Below are 20,020 nucleotides of genomic sequence, written 5' to 3' on the forward strand. Positions count from 1 at the left end.
GGTGCCTCTGTGTGTGTGTGTGTGTGTGTGTGTGTGTGTGTGTGTGTGTGTGTGTGTGTGTGTGTGTGTGTGTGTGTGTGTGCTTGGATTACAGGTGTTGTGGGGACACATAGCGGTTGCACGCACTCACACTGTATGGACTTGCAACTCTTCGGAGGACAAACTCTTCGGATGTCTTACAAATCCATTAAGGTTTAGATTGATGTTGGTGTTAACTAAGTAAAAAAAGTAGTAGACGATGGTTTCATAGACTGAAATTTGATCTATTTTTTCCCTCTTTTTTTCCTGTTGCTTTTGTTTTCTTTCTTTTGAAAATGCTCTGCTGCTTTCATCAAGCATTATAGTGGCGTTTTCCTTGTATGAAATATCAGCATTATAGTCTAACATCTTTATTTTCATTTTTTGAAATGAAAACCATGGTATGTGGTTTTCTCTTCTTTTTGTCTATTCTGGAGTACTTACTGCAAATCGCATACCACATCTTATCACACCACAGCAAAGCTGGTTTACTGGTAGCCTATTATGTACTTTACTACTGGAACTTAAAAACAAACTGAAGTCAAACATAGAGGAACAAAAGATCCCCAGTTCACAGAGACACAAATGCCTTGTGGTTTGCATATATATATATATACACACACACATGGATACACAGTATATGAGGGGGGAAAAGTTTTGTCCAATTGTAATGAGTTGAAAGTCAATATTTGGTGTGACCACCTCTATTCTTCAACACAGTCTGAACTCTCATAGCCAGCTTTCTTGTGATTTCTTTAAGTGGTCTTCAAGAATAGTTCTATAGGCTTCTTGTAGGACATTCAAAGTTCTTTTTTGGACATTGGCTGCCTTTTGTTCCATTTTCTGTCAAGACGATCAAGTGATGCTGAACCCTCCCTTATTTACACCAAGTCTAAGCTGATGGGGGCTTCCCACGATGTACTGAGCATTTCTTTTTCACTCATCTCTTTTCACTTTCTGTGTATTGATACACCACTTTGCATTTAATTATTACTTATAATTAATATCTGGCTCATTTCCACAGTGTGTCTTTTGTCCTGTCACCTTCCTCTCACCCCCAAACGGTTGCCCCTCCCTGAGCCTGGTTTTGCTGGATGTTTCTTTGTCTTAAAAGGGAGTTTTTCCTTCCCACTGTCACCAAGTTCTTGTCTATAGAGGGTCATCTGATTTTTGTTGTTTCCTTCTGTATTATTGTAAGGTCTTCACCTTAAAATAGTTATAAAGCACCATGGGATGACTGTTGCAATTTGGCACTATATAAAATTTAACTGAACTGAATGATCCCACACTTCTTCAGTAATGTTAGGGTCCAGGTTCTGGGGAGACTATTGTGTGTTTTTCTATCCAGGTATGCATATGCTGCATTTTTAGTGGGATCATTACTATGCTAAAAATAAGAAAAGAACTGTAGCTGCTACCAATCAGATGCTTTTCAAAACTGATGGTGCTTTTCTGCGTTCATAATTTCATCAATTTTGACAAGATCCCAACACCAAGACTGAAATGCAGCTGTAAAACATAACAGTACCTCCACTGTGTTTTACAGTTGGCTGTAGACATTCAACTCTCTTGAACTCCTCCATTGATGATGATTCATCACTCCATCAGATCCGCTGCTACTGATTTTGAGTCCAGTTCTTGTGTAATTATTAATACCTCTGCCTTAACCCCCCCTTATTTCCCCTTCTTAAGAATGAGAATGAATGAATGAGGCATTAGTGAACAGTGCGTGGATGAAGGGCCAGACACAACATTGATTCATCCCTTGTATTCTGTTGTTTTTATGCTTGCCTGACTCATAGGGAAGTGTTAAGTAGCTTAACAAAAACTTTGAAAGACCCCCAGAAAACCCAGAGAACTGTGTCTTAAGAATATGGATGGGATTTTTTTTCTTTTTTTCCCCCCCTCTGCCTCTTGCTTTATTAGCCTTACTTATTAGCCTTGCTATTCCAGCCTTATGACAGCTGAAATAGCCTCCTAGCATAGTCCCTCCAATTCCAATTTAAAGCAAAATATAAATATTGAGGGGAGCCTCGGGAAAGAAAAATAGAGCTATATCACGTTATAACGTGAAAAGTACAATATAAATATTATAATGTACGAACGTTATAATTATGTATATTGTAATAACGTGAAATTATATTATTCAAACGTGACTTTTTGTAAAACTTTTTAGACTACAGGTGTGACATTTGCGCCATCTGGTGGACACAACAAAATACAACTAAAGTTAAACTTATTAAAACATATTAAAACTCTACTTGTAGAATAGCAGTCAAACGTGTTAATTCAAGCCACCAAGCACTATCATATATTTATAAGTATTTACCAACAGAGTGACAGTTTCGAGGCCCACGGAACAAAAGTCTGGGCTGTGTTTCCTCACGGACGAGTTTCAGAACTGTAGCAGCATGTGTTTTGGTTGTGAGATGTAGAAGACGCTCCGTTAGTAAGGGTTAGAGTCTGTTCGTTAAATATTCTGTAATACCAGTATGTCCTCGGCGGAGGTAGTTCTGGGTTTCCTGGAGGATGCGGAGCCGTGGCGGCTTCGGTCTCCTCAGTTCCCGAGTAAAGTCGGAGGGAAGCCGGCGTGGCTCAGCCAGAGAGGCCTGCCCTCTCTGCCCGGACTGGAGTGTGAGATATGCCGTCTGCCTATGGTTTTCCTGCTGCAGGTGAATCTCCAGGAGCCATGTTATCCTACTTCATAAAAATATTTACTTCACTGTACTGTACTGTGGTATAGAGAGATGTGCTGACAGTATAATATAAAGACTGAAATAACTTTTAGACTACAGTTTTGGTGTCCTGTATAAAGAGTTAAACAGTAAACTTAAAGAAGTCCAGACGCTTTTCTTTGCAAGCTCCTTTGACTACGATGACCTGGATGACTGAGAACCTTCACAGACAAACAGTAAACATATTAACACAACATTTTTAGCAGCATAAACACAAAGAAAGGAAAGTGGCACACATATCAAACATTTGTATTTTATAAGCCTCCTAAAAAGGTACATACTGAAATATATCCTTAATAAATTAGAATCCCCCAAAATATATTTAATTGCATGGTTTAGGTACTAGACCTTCATTAGCCGGCTGGTTATTGATATATATTCTGATATAAGAATCTGAACGTATTACCCAGGTGGTGTACAATGTGTGAGTATTTTTCAACTTTAATTAAGTACTTTTTACAAGCCTGATCTCTCTCTCACACACACACACACACACACTATACCTAAGTGCACACATACTCAAATCTGGGTCAACTCCAATTTAACTTCTGCATCCCACCTCAGCCTTATTCACTATAAATAAATAAATACTAGATTTACCTGACTTGTTGCAGGTGTATGCACCAATATCCGGTCAGGACAGAAGTTTTCACCGAACGCTCTTTCTCTTCTGCTGCAAAACTCCAGAGTGCTACACGCGAAATGACAGCCGCTGCATGAAAGGTAGTTCTTCACTGTTTGATGTCTGTCACTTCCCAGGGGTGATGTTGTGAGATGTTGTCTGATTCTACTAATTTTTCTCAATAGATTTTGCAGTATTTCTTAAAAAGCTGTGTTTTCCTTCATGCCAGTTTTCAGAAACCAGTTACAGAGGAGGAACGAGTTCTACCCCTATGACCCTCCAGCAGGTTTGTGAATTTTTGCTGCCTAACTCTTAATGAAGTATTCAAGATTCAATTTCTGAGTATTTGTAGAAGAATATGGTGGTGGTAGCATCATACTCTGGGACTGTTTTGTTGTTAGTAGTGCTGGTGGTTCCACAAAGTGGATGAAATAATGAAGGAATGGAATACCAGTTTAACCACTTTGTCACACTTGGATGTTCCTTCCAGCTACCAAAAGTTTCTGGTTGAGGTGCAATTTGCTAAAGAACATTTAACAAAATATACAGAGTGTGTATGTATATATTTGAACCTTATACTATACTTTTCACCCTGTGTGGAGTATAAAAATGTGTATGTATGTGAACCTTTGACCAAAACTGTATATCAACAAATATAAAATTATCATCTTCCCTTTAGAGGATGAACCACCCTGTGATGCTGAGGAGGGCCAGAGTGTGTTGCCCGTTTCGGGAGTTAAACTGTGTTGGGTGTGCGGATGCCCCGGTAACAAAGCCTGCTCTCGGTGCCACACTGTGACCTACTGTGGAAAACACCACCAGACCCTCCACTGGAAACAATCTCACAAGAAGGAGTGTTGCAGCCAAGGTGTGTGTGGGGGATATTTACTGGAGCTGCAAAAATCGTAATCACATTTTTTCAGTGTTGAGTTTAATGATTGTGTTCATTAAACCTTCCAAAGAAGAAATCTGGTTCTGAAATTTTAATAGATGAATACATAAAATGAATTTAGAGTAAAAAAAAAATGAAAGGAGTGAATTTGGATTTTTATAAAGAGGCAAAAGTAAAGAAAGGTGATGAGTTCAAAATCATAAAACAGCACAATAAACCTTTTATTAATTGATGGAAGCTAAGGTTGTAATTGAAAATAATATTTGAGTAATTTCACAGCCCTCGGTACATTTAGATTAATTGGTGATTGTAAAATGGGTGTTAGCCCTTTAGTGGGCAGCCGATCTGATCCAGAGTGTATCTATATTTAGAAAAGCGATGGATAAAAAGAGAAGTGGTCCATAATCCTTTTCCCTGAGTTAAGAGAATTATGACCGTCATTTCTCATCACTAGAAAGACTAAACTTGTCCGTCTCTGTCTAGAAGGGTCTCCTGTTACACCCTCCCCGCTCCTCTTTCCTGAGACTGAGCTGGTCACTGAGCCAGAGGAGGAGGAGAAAGATGTCAAAGAGGCTGAAGGAGAACAAGAAGAAGAGGACGGTGGAGGGATCATTACTCAGAGGAGTGTGGATTGTCCCGCCTTGGCAGAATGTAAGGTTAAAGGTTAAAGTTTTTCTCAGTTTTCAATTGAAAAGTGAACTTTTATGTAGAAAAGTCCAGTCTTAGTGATGTATACAGTGGGGCAAAAAAGTATTTAGTCAGCCACCGATTGTGCAAGTTCCCCCACCTAAAATGATGACAGAGGTCAGTAATTTGCACCAGAGGTACACTTCAACTGTGAGAGACAGAATGTGAAAAAAAAAATCCATGAATCCACATGGTAGGATTTGTAAAGAATTTATTCGTAAATCAGGGTGGAAAATAAGTATTTGGTCAATAACAAAAATACAACTCAATACTTTGTAACATAACCTTTGTTGGCAATAACAGAGGTCAAACGTTTACTATAGGTCTTTACCAGGTTTGCACACACAGTAGCTGGTATTTTGGCCCAGTCCTCCATGCAGATCTTCTCGAGAGCAGTGATGTTTTGGGGCTGTCGCCAAGCAACACGGACTTTCAACTCCGCCACAGATTTTCTATGGGGTTGAGGTCTGGAGACTGGCTAGGCCACTCCAGGACTTTCAAATGCTTCTTACGGAGCCACTCCTTTGTTGCCCGGGCGGTGTGTTTTGGATCATTGTCATGTTGGAAGACCCAGCCTCGTTTCATCTTCAAAGTTCTCACTGATGGAAGGAGGTTTTGGCTCACCTGGAAGTGCAGGGCCGTTACGCCAGGCTGCTCTTTGTTGACTTTAGCTCTGCTTTCAATACGATACTCCCGGACAGACTAATAGATAAACTGCTGGAAATTGGACTTCCTTCCACCACCTGCCGCTGGATCAGAGACTTCCTCTCAGACCGTGTACAGAGAGTTAGAGTGGGGCCTCATCTTTCCTCAGCCCTCAGCCTCAACACCGGCTCTCCACAAGGCTGTGTACTGAGTCCCCTACTGTACACTCTGTACACACATGACTGTGTTAGTTCCCACCCAGACAACACAGTCATCAAGTTTGCAGATGATACCACTGTGGTGGGGCTCATCTCAGGGGGAGATGAGACTGCATACAGAGCTGAAGTTCAGAGGCTGTCAGATTGGTGTGCAGACAACAACCTGGACCTCAATACCACCAAAACAAAAGAACTGGTAGTTGACTTCAGAAGGAGGAAGTCCGAGCTGCAGCCTGTCAGCATCAACGGGGAGTGCGTGGAAAGGGTCTCCAGTTTCAAGTTTCTGGGTGTGCACATAGACACAGACCTCCAATGGAGCTCTAACACCTCTGCGGTCTTAAAGAAGGCCCAACAGCGTCTCCACTTTCTGAGAATCCTCAGAAAAATGGACCTGAAGAAGGAGCTGCTGACCGTCTTCTACCGCTGCTCCATTGAAAGTGTGCTGACATATTGCATCGGTGTGTGGTTCTCCAGCTGCACCACAGCACACAGAAAGGCACTCCAGAGGGTCATCAACATGGCCCAAAAAATCATTGGACATCCTCTTCCTTCCCTGAAGGACCTGTACAGCACTCGCTGTCTCAAGAGGGCACGCAGCATCCTACGGGACTGCACACACCCAGGACACCGGGTGTTTAAGCTGCTGCCGTCTGGCAGGAGGTTCAGGCTGCTGAGGTCCCGAACAAATAGACTCAAGGACAGCTTTTACAACAGGGCAATAGCCCTGATCAATGTAAATAGCTGACCTGACTGGATACCTCCCTGGACTTTTTAGGGGGAGGTAACAATGTTTAAAACGATAACAATAATATTTATATTTATAACAAGGTGCAATAATAATTAATGTGCAATAATAACAGTGTGCAATACACATACACTTATTCTTCTTTTTTATACCAAGTTAATATACTGTGTTGTGTTGTTTGTTACGTTGTGATGTGTCATATCGTGTCGTGTTGTGTTATATGTAGTGCCGACGTAGGACAGTTTTTCCAATTTCATTGTACTACTGTACTATGTATGACTGTGCAATGACAATAAAGAGTTATCTTATCTTATCTTATCTAAAATCTCACGATACATGGCCCCATTCATTCTGTCCTTAACACGGATCAGTCGTCCTGTCCCCTTGGCAGAAAAACAGCCCCATAGCATGATGTTTCCACCCCCATGCTTCACAGTAGGTATGGTGTTCTTGGGATGCAACTCAGTATTCTTCTTCCTCCAAACACGACGAGTTGAGTTTATACCAAAAAGTTCTACTTTGGTTTCATCTGACCACATGACATTCTCCCAATCCTCTGCTGTATCATCCATGTGCTCTCTGGCAAACTTCAGACGGGCCTGGACATGCACTGGCTTCAGCAGCGGAACACGTCTGGCACTGCGGGATTTGATTCCCTGCCGTTGTAGTGTGTTACTGATGGTGACCTTTGTTACTTTGGTCCCAGCTCTCTGCAGGTCATTCACCAGGTCCCCCCGTGTGGTTCTGGGATCTTTGCTCACCGTTCTCATGATCATTTTGACCCCACGGGATGAGATCTTGCGTGGAGCCCCAGATCGAGGGAGATTATCAGTGGTCTTGTATGTCTTCCATTTTCTGATGATTGCTCCCACAGTTGATTTTTTCACACCAAGCTGCTTGCCTATTGTAGATTCACTCTTCCCAGTCTGGTGCAGGTCTACAATACTTTTCCTGGCGTCCTTCGAAAGCTCTTTGGTCTTGGCCATGGCGGAGTTTGGAGTCTGACTGTTTGAGGCTGTGGACAGGTGTCTTTTATACAGATGATGAGTTCAAACAGGTGCCATTCATACAGGTAACGAGTGGGGGACAGAAAAGCTTCTTACAGAAGACGTTACAGGTCTGTGAGAGCCAGAGATTTTCCTTGTTTGAGGTGACCAAATACTTATTTTCCACCCTAATTTACGAATAAATTCTTTACAAATCCTACCATGTGAATTCATGGATTTTTTTTTCACATTCTGTCTCTCACAGTTGAAGTGTACCTCTGGTGCAAATTACTGACCTCTGTCCATCATTTTAAGTGGGGGAACTTGCACAATCGGTGGCTGACTAAATACTTTTTTGCCCCACTGTATATTTATTTCATTATAATTTATAACCAATCCTGACCCTTCTGTTCTCTATCAGCCCTGGCAGAGAGCGACCTGGACGAGATGGCAATGCACGAGACTGAAGACAGTAAAGTGTTCCAGAGGTTTAAGAAGAAGATCGCACCTGAACCTCACCAGGTAGAAAATAGAAGAGCTGAAAAGATCCAGACGGTTGTTTTCTTCTGTCCATATCTCACAGTGTTTGTCATTTCTAGGTGATACGTTACAGTCGAGGGGGCTCTCCCTTGTGGGTCTCCTCTCAGCACATCCCTTCAGATGAGGATATCCCACCATGCACCTGTGGTGCCAAGAGGACGTTTGAGTTCCAGGTAATCGACCTGCTGATCTGTTGAAGACCTGCTCGGGTCTTTAATCTTTCGCTAATGGTTGATTTATTCACAAGTTTGTGCTGTTGCTATCCTGTGTGCGTGTAGGTGATGCCGCAGCTGTTAAACAGTCTAAGCGTGGACTCGACTGGAGCTAGCATTGACTGGGGGACTGCGGCTGTCTACACGTGCTCTGCCAGCTGTGAACGCAGCGACCAGTACTGCCCCGAGTTCATCTGGAAGCAGGACTTCAGCTCAGATCAACACACGCAGACTGAACGAAGATGATGGGCGTCCCTTGTTTCATGCATAGCAGGAAAAGCACAGGTGGTGCTGATTTCATTAATATGTTTAGGCGACTCCGCTTCAGTGTGTTTGTTCACCCACGTGGCTTGGTGGGACACCTGATGTTGACATATCCAAATGTTTCACCTGAACTTGTCATTCAGTCAAAAAGCTGCGTGGTGCTGCAGGTAAGAGCTGACTACTTATGCTGACTGAGCTAATCACATGGGAGTAATGCTGCCTCTCCCTATTAAATGGACTGGAGATTTAACTAATCATAAACTTTGTGCAAACATAAACATCAGTGTAAAATGCCATCTCCAAATGTATAAACGACGTGTGTGCAAAAAGACGTGTGTTGCATCATTAAAAACAAATTTAGCAAAACAATGTTTAAAGAAACATCTGGATTTTTCCACTAATCACCTCACAGTGGCTCACCAGCGTCCACCCACACAGTTTAATAACCACAGCAATAAGTCACCAATTGAGACAAATTCTGACATTTACCAGCAAGACTCACCTCAAGTTACTGACTACGTCTTTCAAACTCTATTCATAGTTAAGGTTAAGTATCTTAGCCAGAACATTTAAGTAATTAAAATGTATTCAGATACAGAAAACCGAATGTTTTAATGAACGAGTCTGATAAAGGGCTGCACAGGAAAAACACATCAAATACTTGATACCAGCTACAGTATGCTATGATGCATGCTCCTTTACTGCTATATAATATGAAACAAGGATGAAGCCACTGCCAAACCTGTTTACAGCTGTGGATTTAACCTAAAATTAGTACCATATTATCCTAGTAAGAGCTCTTCCCTCTCAAACTGCTGGCTCATTTGTGGTTCCTAGAATTTCCAAAAGTAAAATGGGAGGCAGAGCCTTCAGTTATCAGACGCCTCTGTGGAACCAGCTCCCAGGTTGGGAATCAGGAAACCCTCTCTAGAATTAAAACTTTTAAAGTTTACAATTATGGCTGAATTGAGTGACCCTGAACAACACTACGCAGTTACGCTCATGCACATATCTTTCTACGTAGCACTTTTAATTCTTATCCCTACTTTTATTTTTTCATGTCTATTTAAGTGCTATTTATGACACTATGTTTGCACTGAAGCACCGCAGCAATTTCCTAATGTTGTAAACCTGCTCAACATTTGGCAATAAACCCCTTTCTGATTCTGCTATAGTCCGAGGCCCCTCCCTGAGCCTGGTTCTGCCAGAGGTTTCTTCCTGTTAAAAGGAAGTTTAACTTTCCCACCATCACCGAGTGCTTCCTCATAGTAAGTCACGATTGTTGCTTTTGTATTTTTAATATTGTAGGGTGCTTAGCTTGCAATATTAAAGCACTTTGAGGTGACATAAATAACATTGAATTCAAAACACAGGGGGTTAACCAAACAAAAACGGTGCTTAATCCAACAGAAGACCCAGATCCAACAAAGGAGTCCGTATGTACAAGTTTATTAACGCACTGAGAAGTACATTAACAGTTTAAGAAGCATGTAGATGCGACAGGTTCCTGATTGATTTCCATACATACAGTTGATAAAAGTGGCTTAACTGAACATGTGAACCAAACGATCTGCCAATCAAATATTCTGAACCGGTTAAGAACTACATGTTAACACTGGTGTGAAGGATGTGCCCAGCTGAACCTGCATGAGATACACAAGCACATCAAAACGTGACCAGAATTAAAACACATTTAAACGGCTTTTTTCCCCAGCTGTGTGTCTGAGCACAGTTCACTAGTAACCAGGACAGAGTCATATTTTTCTGTTTGTAAAACGTACCTAAAAAAAACTTTTAAATATAGGTTTGATTAGCCAAAAACAAATTATTAAAATTAAAAATATTAAAAATATGCAGCAACGTGATGCATATTTTACCTGCCATCAATCACTAGATGTAAATTCAGGATTAGGTTGGCAGCCGCTTCTTGTACTCAAAGCTAATAGCGTCTTTCTTGCAGGTCACATTTCAATCCTGGCTAAACTTAAATGCCAGTGATCTTACAAACACGCTGTCCTGTTAGTCAAAGAAACAAAAAGAATATCTGCAGAGCAGCATCTCCTTCAAGGTCGGAATCACTTATTTACAGTAGAAAAAATATTTCTATATGTACATACACATGAATGTTTGAGCATTAAAACACTTCTTTCAAAAATTACAACATGTTATCTGCTCCAGAGAAAATTTTAGACCGACTCCAAACTATTAAAGAATTAAGCAGGATTGCAACAGGAAACCAAACTGATGAACTACTCAACTTCAGCTGTAGGATTTGGATCAGTTTAGTTCAACTTTAAGTGTTTCAAACTTTAAGAGAATTCACTGTCAATAACTGCTGAACTTACCGGCCTTAAATTTAGAAAGAAATCTACCTTTGCAAAGTAGGCGAGTTCGGTTTTGAAGTCTCTCTCTCTGATTTGGGGCTTACAGAGCTGATTATGTCAAAATAAAATATGAGCAATTAATAAAAACCAGAAGTAGAAAACTAACTGCAAAAAAACAAAAAATAAAATAAAACAGTCCAGGACTGCCCCTTTTCTAATTAGCAGTTTTTACACTTTCTTACAATCTTATGTACAATCGAAAGAGGACTTAAAATGTGTATGAAATAAACTGACTTTTAAATATAGAAACTTGTGAGATCATAACACAGAAAAGACAATCCTTAAAACCCTGCTTTTAAGATAACATGAAATACTGTAGGGACAAAAAGTAAAAGTGAGGGAATCACTTCATTGTAGCACATCTCTTACAGAGGTCCACATGAAGAGGTCAGCGTAAGGCTGATGCTTGATGTGAAGCTTAAAAAAGAAAAAACAATGTTTGAAACAGGGTTGTGGGGATGATAAAAGAAGAGATGCAGGGTCTATGTTGTCTTCCGAAAGCCTTTGAGGATGGGGTATATGTTTTCAAAAGCGTCGTAGATCTCTCCTCTCACTTTGGCACCTTAAACAAAAACAGGGAGTACAGTAAGTTACAAAAGTTAATTCACAACAATCATTAACAGAGTTTGAAAACTGAATTTAAAATGTTTGCACCCTCACAGAATAACATCCTCACTATGCACTGTGGCACTTTAACTGTTGTTTGTTTATTATAGATTTATTGTATTATTTTTATCCCGATCCACTTTAAAACAATTTCCTGTTACGAAATCAAAAAAAAAAAAAAAGCATCTATTGATCAACGTTTAGTACTATTATAGTTTTATTATAGATTCATTGGATCATGGGTTCAAGGAGGTTATTTGAAGATATTTTGTTAATTTGATTTTCGCCAACTACACAAATCAACTGACTGGAACTCCCTCAAACTTTATCATTTACGACTGGAGAAGCTATTAAATCAAATCCTTTCTGTCTCTCCGACAGTCAGTATATCATTCGACTGTGCAGAGATTCTGTGTGAAACATTTTCCCAACTACAAAATGTCCAGTTCAGTATCAACTTTAAATGTATCATCAACTCCATGTTTAATTCTTGGACTCGCGATTTCTTTTGTATGGCTCATACATCAAAATAATTTATCTTATTTACGATGAGTGGCAAGGACATGAGGACATTTAGAAAACAAGACTAACAAACTTTAACTTCTCCTCCTGTGTTTAATACACACAAAAGAGAAATGTTTTGTTTTTTAAGCAGACAGGATGGGCTCTTACCTGTGAGTACAACTTTCCCAGACACAAAGATGAGCAGGACAATTCGGGGTTTGATCATTCTGTAAATGAGTCCTGGAAACAGCTCCGGCTCGTAGCTGCAAAACACAAGTCGGTTATTTTAGTTCTTAAAAAGCAAAGAGTACAAAATCATTAACAATCATTTTTAATTTTGCAATTCACATGCTTTCAGTCATTTTAAAACAAACAAAAACTACCTGCTAAACTGCTGATGTGTGAGGACCAATCCCTCCAGCCGAATGGGGAACTTCACATCACAGCTGCCCACCATGTTCTGAATCTTGAAGTCCAGGAACTTGGCGGGAAAACCGAGCTTCTGCACAACACGCGCATATTTTCTGGCTGCTAACCTCGACTGCTCCTCACTAGAAAGATAAATGTCATCGAGAGCCCAGGGGAGCAGTCAAATATTAGTAAAGTAAAGCAGAAAGACTTTTCCCCCCTTTTTTGTAAAAAAAATAAAATAAAAAAATTTAACTGTAATCTGACCTCTTGGCTCCTGTGCAGACCATCTTTCCAGAGCTGAAGATCAGAGCAGTGGTCCTGGGCTCTCGTATTCTCATGATGACAGCAGCAAAACGCTAATGAACGGAGACAGCGAGGCTGACCATTATTACACACGTTACTTTTAAAATACAATAATTTCTGCTTGAATTTGATCCAAGCTGGGATTTTAATTCTATATAGATATTTGAGTTCGGTAGAGGAGACATGTTTAAATATTTATTTTTTAAAAGTGAGTTAAACAGGGGGCTGAAGAAGGAAAGATGTTGAGACTAGAGCTGTGTGCAACTAGTCGACTACAAGAATAAACAAGAACACAAGTCTGTTAACGTGTTTTTTCAGTTTCAAAAGCAGTTTAACTCTCCTCCCACCAGCCATCTCTTACAGCTCTTCTAGAGGTGGTGGCTGACTCAGAAGAAGGCATCCCTGCTTAGACTGCCGCCCCTGAGTCCCACACCCAGATCACAGGCAGAAAATGAACGCTATGGACAGCTGGATGGATTTACAACACCAGATAACCGTTAGTTGTAATATGTAATGACATCACTTTCTGCAATATCTCTATGTGATGAGAAGTTGTAAACAGGGTGGAAATTAGGTAGCTGACAGCTGTGTGTAGTAGTGCAAATCTACACGACCAATCATTGTGCAACAAAATGTACCTAACTGTTTCAGCTGGATCTTAAAAACCCACAGAATATATATATATATATATATATATATATATATATATATATATATATATATATATATATATATATATATATAAAGACAGCACACCCTGTCTCTTTTGACCAATTTAGACTAATCAGCTGATGAGTTTCTCTCTCTGGTTTATTATCTAGTACAGTGGATTCCAGAGTGTGCGTCGAAGTAATAACAGAAATTCAGTTTGTAATCACTCACAAGTATTTATAGTTACATATTTGTATTAATGAATTTAATTATATAAAAATGAATTAAAAACTGGAAATATGAGGTAGTTCATTTGTTATATTAATCATTACACTGACCTTAATTTACTCCTCTTGTACTGAAGTTTGTGTCACTTTGCATATGATTGGGTAGCATTAGCAATTTATAGCCAATGGCCTGTGTTGTTTAAGTTTTTGAATACAATTATCAAGGAAATACGCCACTCTGTCTTTTATTTTGATTAGAGTGGATATTTAAGATTTGGGCCCTGTCAGAATTCCTGGTTTTCAAGTGGGCCACAGCACTCTTGACTTTAGGCCTTTCTAGTAAATTAATTACCAGGAACATCCACAATTTGTAATTTGTAGCCTGCAGCCAGTAAAGTCACATCAGTAAGCTGTAGAGCAATAAAAAGCCAAGAGCCTCACCTTTGGGTTGTACTCTGCATTTCTGGCTCTCAGGGCAATGGTCTTCAAATCCAGTTTACAGCCTAAGTTTACAGTAGATACTATATTTCTAAAAGTGAAGGGGAGAAAAGAACAAGAGAAAACAACTGAGTGAAGGACATACAAACAATTAAAAATTTCATTCCCTTAAAGTACAATTTGGTTCAATATATGTGCAGGAATTTCTTTCCTTTTAAAGCAGTTATCACCAAAAATGGGGGTGGGTGGGATGAGATGTGAAACATACTGTAGCTGCGGTACTATGCCAGAGGTTTCTGAAGAAGGGGTGGCCGGCGTGATGGGGGTCATGGGGGTCAGCGGGGTGGTAAAGAGGGGGGTGTTTCCTGGCAGTGCAGTTGTGGTCGAGCCTCCCACTGCCTGGGAGTGGAAAAGTTGAGGGGTCTGCCCTGATGTCCCTGCGAAGGGGAAAAAAAAAAAAAGAAGGTGGTTATTTATGTGTAACCGGAGATTAACTTCCACCACGGCTAAATAAAACCAAGATTTCTCATAATAAATGTGGAAGATAAAAAAATGACAGCTTGTGGAGTACCTGAGCTGGCCTGTTGTGCCTGTTGTTGTGCCTGTTGCTGCTGTTGCTGAGCCTGCTGTTGCCTCTGCTGTTCCTCCAGTATTGACAAACTGTTGGTGTTCTGCACTGGCTGGGGTGTCAGACCAGAGCCATATGGCATCATGGGGCTGAAGAGCGGCATGCCTGGAGTCATGGCTCCCTGCATGGGGATAAAGCAAAAAGAAGGGCGTAATGAAGCAGAAACTAACTAGAGATATAAGACAGTTCCCTCAGTGTTAGTATTCTTGTTTTTAGGTCTGATTCTTCTCTTTACACAAATAAAACGAAAAATCTAAATGACAGCAGTCTCTCCACGGACTTTAAACCCATGAAGAATATGTCGGTTCTGTTGGAAGTACAGCCATTTCCAACCAGTGAAAGAACAGAAAAGATCACAACTGTGACAGCTCAAGGTGTCTTTTTTTCATGAAATAAAGACGTAACTTTAGAAATAAATCATACTTAGTAAGGTTGGATGATATGTAAAATTTTCCAAACGACAATCGTCGGCCCGATAAATAACGATATACAATATATTCACGCAGGTGCAGGCTTTTTGATGTAATGTAATCTGATTTGCGCATTTAGAATTTATATGTTTTGTTTGGAGGGAATAGTTCACCTTCTTTTCTTGTTTGTTTCAGTATTATTACAGCTACTTTTTGGATTATTAGCCAGTATCTCCGTTTCCCTCCCCACCATTGTGTGTGGGTTTTTTTTAAATTTTTTAAAAATATGATTGTTGTTTTTTTCTTCTGAACATAGGCTACTGCCTTTTTCTATTATGAGTTTGAGTTAAATTATTTTTTCCGTTGACTGCTTGTCTTAGCTTTAACCAACATCATTAGCAAACTTACTCATAGGCAAATAAATCAATCAATCATTCTTGTAAAAATGATCGGTGAAAGGCTCAGCCTATCGTCAATAGTCAATATATTGTCCAATCACCCAACCTTAATATTTAATAACACATAAGATGATTTAAGGGGTGTTGACACAGGGAGGAAATTACTCATCATCCATCACTTTGTCGCTAATGGTTCATCACTGGAAAGCAGGCTCCAGTTGCATAAGTAACATACATTCATCAGCAGTATCCCTCATTCTCATTGGGAGTCACTTCAATCAGTCACCTCAAATTTGAGAAACGTAAAACTTTGTGTCCACCCACTTTGCATCACCAACACCTATTTCACCCTGTATCGATTTAAGTCTTTGAATATCCCTGATTGTATATGGTCTTAGGTCATCACAGTAATTCACTTCCTGCAGGGAATGGCTCTAGACCTCTTCCCTTCACCACTGATTTTCAATCCAGTTCTTGTGTAATTTGTTGTAGCATTTCCCCCTCCAGTTTCCCTTTCTTAAGAAAGGCTTCTTGACCATAATTGTTCCACTAAGACCATTTCTGATGAGGCTTCAGTATACAGCAGATGTATGAATGAAGTGAAGCACAAGACACAACACTGGTACATGCCTTGAATTAGGTACCTTTTTAATGCTTTAATGACTCATACGTCATTTTAAGTGGTTTAACAAACAAAAAAGATTTCTATGAAAACAGGGACTGAACTGAAAATGTGGAGAAAAGCACCCATTTTAAGAACTTTAGAAAGCCTGAAGAATTATTGTTTAAGACCACTTCAAAAATAGAAGAAAACGTGGCTCCTTGGATGCATAAATATAAAGAAACAACGGATGGCTAAATCTGTGACTTAATTTTCAAAAAGTCTTAATGATGAAACACAAAGCCCATGTTACCTGAGGGGAAGCCACCAGCCCTTGGAAGGCTGGTATGCTGTTGTTCTGGTCCATCCCTTTAGATTCCCACGTTACTTCACTGCCACCCAGTAGAAGGCAGTAAAAGCGTGATAACTAACCCAGCAGGGCTCTTTAAACCTCCAGCCTACAATGTCAAACACCAGACGCAAACACTGCACTCTTCTTTTTACCCCTGGCAGTAGTGTCTTGGCTGAAAAGATGACAAGAAGCACACTTTACTCAGATAAAACTCAAACAAAGTGGCGTAAACAACATGCAAATGAATGAAACCAAAATCGTGCAGCAGCAAGCGGTGGCGCGAACTCATTTAAATAACTTTAACCTTTTCTAACATTACTTTAACTCTCTCGTTCATATCTTGCCCAGTACATGAGGTGTCCTTTAACCAGTTAAGCGTGCAAAATGCCGCTAATAAAGTTACCAAACATTCCTCGCACAAAATGAAACGTGTAAGCACACGGGCTAGCTGAAGTTAGCATTAGCAAATTTAGCAATCATGAATCTGCAAGCTAAACGTTTAAACATTTCGGATTTATGCGGTAAAAACAACTGCAAATAACTCGAAAATCTGTCCGCATGAACCAGAAAATCATTCTTTAGCTTACAATCAAGATGTCGCTGTTAAAATCAACACACGAACAGCATAAATTCAGCTCTAGCTCCGTAACTACCCCGGACTTGTTCTTGGGCGCTCACGACCTACTTCCGGAAGCTTCTTCTTCTTCCGTCGTGTCACAGTTCACCGCAGACACAGCAAAGATGGCGTCGCTGAGTGACAAATCAGTTTGGGATGAAGTGGAGGATGGGATCGGCGAAGAAGTGTTAAAAATGTCCACAGAGGAGATAGTTCAGCGCACTCGTCTCCTCGACAGCGAGATAAAGATAATGAAGAGCGAAGTGCTGAGAGTAACCCACGAGCTTCAGGCTATGAAGGATAAAATTAAAGAAAACACGGAGAAGATAAAGGTGAACAAAACGCTGCCCTACCTGGTGTCTAACGTGATCGAGCTGCTGGATGTGGACCCCAACGACCAGGAGGAGGACGGGGCTAACGTGGACCTGGACTCCCAGAGAAAAGGAAAGTGCGCAGTTATCAAAACTTCAACCCGGCAGACCTACTTCCTGCCGGTGATCGGGCTGGTGGACGCCGAGAAGCTAAAACCGGGAGACCTCGTAGGTGTTAACAAAGACTCCTACCTGATCCTGGAGACCTTACCAACCGAGTATGACTCCAGAGTCAAGGCCATGGAGGTGGATGAGCGCCCCACAGAGCAGTACAGCGACATTGGAGGTCTGGATAAGCAGATCCAGGAGCTGGTGGAGGCGATAGTGCTGCCGATGAACCACAAGGAGAAGTTTGAAAACCTGGGCATCCAGCCCCCAAAGGGAGTCCTCATGTATGGACCCCCTGGCACCGGGAAGACCCTACTGGCCAGGGCATGTGCCGCTCAAACCAAAGCCACATTCCTGAAGCTTGCAGGTCCACAGCTGGTGCAGATGTTCATTGGAGACGGTGCCAAGCTGGTGAGAGATGCCTTCGCCCTGGCTAAAGAGAAGGCCCCATCCATCATCTTCATAGATGAGTTGGACGCCATTGGAACCAAGAGGTTTGACAGCGAGAAGGCTGGAGACAGGGAGGTGCAGAGGACCATGCTGGAGCTGCTCAACCAGCTGGATGGATTTCAGCCAAACATGCTGGTCAAGGTAAATTTGCCTTTTTACTCTTGAATACAGCAAAAGTGCACCTCAATTCTGCTACCACTTCACTGTTATTTAATGTTCAATACTGATAAAACATTTTAAACTACATCTGAGTAGATCTGAGGCACTTAAAGTGAATTTGTACAACAATTCATTAAGAAAAACGTTAAAATTTCATCAATATCCAAACCCCCACATTAATACTTTTATGATGACTGGAGTTTATTGCAATGATACTGTCTTTATTATTTAGGTGATTGCTGCCACCAACAGAGTGGACATCCTGGATCCTGCCCTGCTCCGTTCAGGTCGTCTGGACAGGAAGATCGAGTTCCCCATGCCAAACGAAGAAGCCAGGGCTCGCATCATGCAAATTCACTCTCGTAAGATGAATGTCAGCCCCGACGTCAACTATGAGGAGCTGGCCCGCTGCACCGACGACTTCAACGGCGCTCAGTGCAAAGCTGTGTGCGTGGAGGCCGGTATGATCGCGCTGCGCCGCGGAGCCACAGAGCTGAACCATGAGGATTACATGGAGGGAATCCTGGAGGTCCAAGCTAAGAAGAAGGCTAACCTTCAGTACTATGCCTGAGGACACTACCTGTGTCTGTGTATTTGTGTGTGAGAGTCTTTGATTACTATTAAAAGCTGTTGAGAAAACACATGTTATGATTTCTCATTATCTTGAGTCAATAAAATAAATAAAATGCCTCGAGTATCTTTTGTTATTTCCGCTAACAATTTAAAAAAAAAATAATGTAAGGGTACCTGGTGCTATTTAGAAGCTGCACATCTGGAATTGCATAGTAGTCATGAATTTATTCTTAACATAAAGCAGTTAAAGTTAAGAATAGATGGCAGGGTTCAACATACAGTTGTGGTCAAAACACACACACACACACACTAATATTTCGTTTAATGTTCTTTAGTAAAAATTCTGGGGAATGGTAGAGTTAATTTATATTGGTTGGTTTCCGGTCTTTTGACTTGGCTGTTAAGCATAGTCCAGAAATTTTCAAAAGGGTTGAGACTGGAGTTTTGGAAAGGCCATTTCAGAAGCTCAGCATCAGCCTGGTTTATCCTTTCCTTAATCAGTTTTAACACGTTTGGGATCATTGTCCAACTGTCTCCAAGTTTCAACTATTTTGCTGTTAATCTAAAGTGAAGTGGAAGAATTTGGAGGTAGTCCTTCATTATTCCAACAATTTTGTACAGTCAACCCCCGTATTACCCGGGGTTAGGGACCACAACTCCCTATGAATATCTGAAATCCACAAATACTCAGTACCCCCTCTAAAAATGCTTATAACTACCTATTTCAATCTTTTCGGAATCTTTGTGTTTGGAATTTGCGCATCTTTTGTTAAGAAAAAAAAAAAATTTGAATGATATTTTGCTGTGTTTACATTAATATTCAAATTTGAAAAGTACATTTTTTATCATAAAAAATGTATTTAGTCAGAAAAATTACATTAAAAATCCATGAAATAATCTGCAAATATTTTGGAGTTGCTTTCCACAGAAAAATCCATGAATACCGAACCCTGGATCGACTGTATACCAAGTGGAAGAAAATGGATGGATCAATGAATACATGCTGGCTGTTCACATTTTAGATTTTCTTTTCCTATACACACACTTGTTCTGATCACGACATGAGTCATGCTTTTAATTTGACAACCATATAGACACACACTGAGCGCTCCAACTGTTCTACAGCCACACAACCCTTTTATACATCAGCCTACGATGATGATGTCATACATTTCTTTGAAATACTTTTACAAGTACTTAATGTGACAAGCTCAGTTTTTACAATTTGGCCCTTGTCAAAGTTGACCTAACTCATTTTATTGGTTT

At 40.5% G+C, this 20,020-nt stretch overlaps 3 protein-coding genes across 6 annotated transcripts; 2 read left to right on the forward strand and 1 right to left on the reverse strand.

Annotated features, from left to right (window-relative positions):
* Positions 1–2,386: 2,386 nt before the first annotated feature.
* pdcd2 (programmed cell death 2) lies at positions 2,387–8,933 on the forward strand. 2 transcript variants are annotated; one of them, XM_026168768.1, is made up of 8 exons: positions 2,387–2,690; positions 3,368–3,476; positions 3,605–3,661; positions 4,055–4,243; positions 4,751–4,918; positions 7,970–8,070; positions 8,148–8,261; positions 8,367–8,933. In XM_026168768.1, exons 1-8 carry the CDS (start codon positions 2,511–2,513, stop codon positions 8,544–8,546), a joined length of 1,098 nt encoding a protein of 365 aa, XP_026024553.1. In that variant the 5' UTR covers positions 2,387–2,510; the 3' UTR covers positions 8,547–8,933. The 2 variants fall into 2 exon arrangements, with proteins under 2 accessions (XP_026024553.1, XP_026024632.1); XM_026168847.1 differs by having other exon boundaries at positions 4,754–4,918.
* A 1,433-nt stretch (positions 8,934–10,366) lies between these two features.
* On the reverse strand, positions 10,367–17,225 carry tbp (TATA box binding protein). 3 transcript variants are annotated; one of them, XM_026170744.1, is made up of 9 exons: positions 17,163–17,225; positions 16,439–16,649; positions 14,660–14,837; positions 14,357–14,525; positions 14,092–14,179; positions 12,734–12,825; positions 12,442–12,609; positions 12,227–12,321; positions 10,367–11,510 (listed from the first exon to the last, which is right to left on the reverse strand). In XM_026170744.1, exons 2-9 carry the CDS (start codon positions 16,490–16,492, stop codon positions 11,431–11,433), a joined length of 924 nt encoding a protein of 307 aa, XP_026026529.1. In that variant the 5' UTR covers positions 16,493–16,649; positions 17,163–17,225; the 3' UTR covers positions 10,367–11,430. The 3 variants fall into 3 exon arrangements, with proteins under 3 accessions (XP_026026529.1, XP_026026519.1, XP_026026510.1); XM_026170734.1 differs by having other exon boundaries at positions 17,131–17,193; XM_026170725.1 differs by lacking the exon at positions 17,163–17,225 and adding an exon at positions 17,065–17,128.
* On the forward strand, positions 17,071–18,871 carry psmc3 (proteasome 26S subunit, ATPase 3). The gene is made up of 2 exons (XM_026170712.1): positions 17,071–18,163; positions 18,414–18,871. The coding sequence occupies exons 1-2, from the start codon at positions 17,072–17,074 to the stop codon at positions 18,750–18,752; spliced, it is 1,431 nt and encodes a 476-aa protein (XP_026026497.1). The 5' UTR covers position 17,071; the 3' UTR covers positions 18,753–18,871.
* The last annotated feature ends 1,149 nt before the right edge of the window (positions 18,872–20,020 follow it).

This window comes from Astatotilapia calliptera, chromosome 1 (genome assembly GCF_900246225.1).
Source record: "Astatotilapia calliptera chromosome 1, fAstCal1.2, whole genome shotgun sequence".
Lineage (NCBI taxonomy): Eukaryota > Metazoa > Chordata > Actinopteri > Cichliformes > Cichlidae > Astatotilapia > Astatotilapia calliptera.

Excerpts from the sequence above, each read along its gene's own strand:
- psmc3 (XM_026170712.1), top strand. The coding sequence starts at position 17,072 with ATGTCGCTGTTAAAATCAACACACGAACAGCATAAATTCAGCTCTAGC. Across the intron at positions 18,164-18,413 it reads AGCCAAACATGCTGGTCAAG|GTGATTGCTGCCACCAACAG; the intron begins GTAAATTTGCCT and ends TTTATTATTTAG.
- tbp (XM_026170744.1), bottom strand. The coding sequence starts at position 16,492 with ATGGACCAGAACAACAGCATACCAGCCTTCCAAGGGCTGGTGGCTTCC. Across the intron at positions 14,838-16,438 it reads GGCTGGTGGCTTCCCCTCAG|GGAGCCATGACTCCAGGCAT; the intron begins GTAACATGGGCT and ends ATCCCCATGCAG. Across the intron at positions 12,826-14,091 it reads ATGCAGAGTACAACCCAAAG|CGTTTTGCTGCTGTCATCAT; the intron begins GTGAGGCTCTTG and ends TCCGTTCATTAG.
- pdcd2 (XM_026168768.1), top strand. The coding sequence starts at position 2,511 with ATGTCCTCGGCGGAGGTAGTTCTGGGTTTCCTGGAGGATGCGGAGCCG. Across the intron at positions 2,691-3,367 it reads CTATGGTTTTCCTGCTGCAG|GTGTATGCACCAATATCCGG; the intron begins GTGAATCTCCAG and ends GACTTGTTGCAG. Across the intron at positions 3,477-3,604 it reads TGACAGCCGCTGCATGAAAG|TTTTCAGAAACCAGTTACAG; the intron begins GTAGTTCTTCAC and ends CCTTCATGCCAG.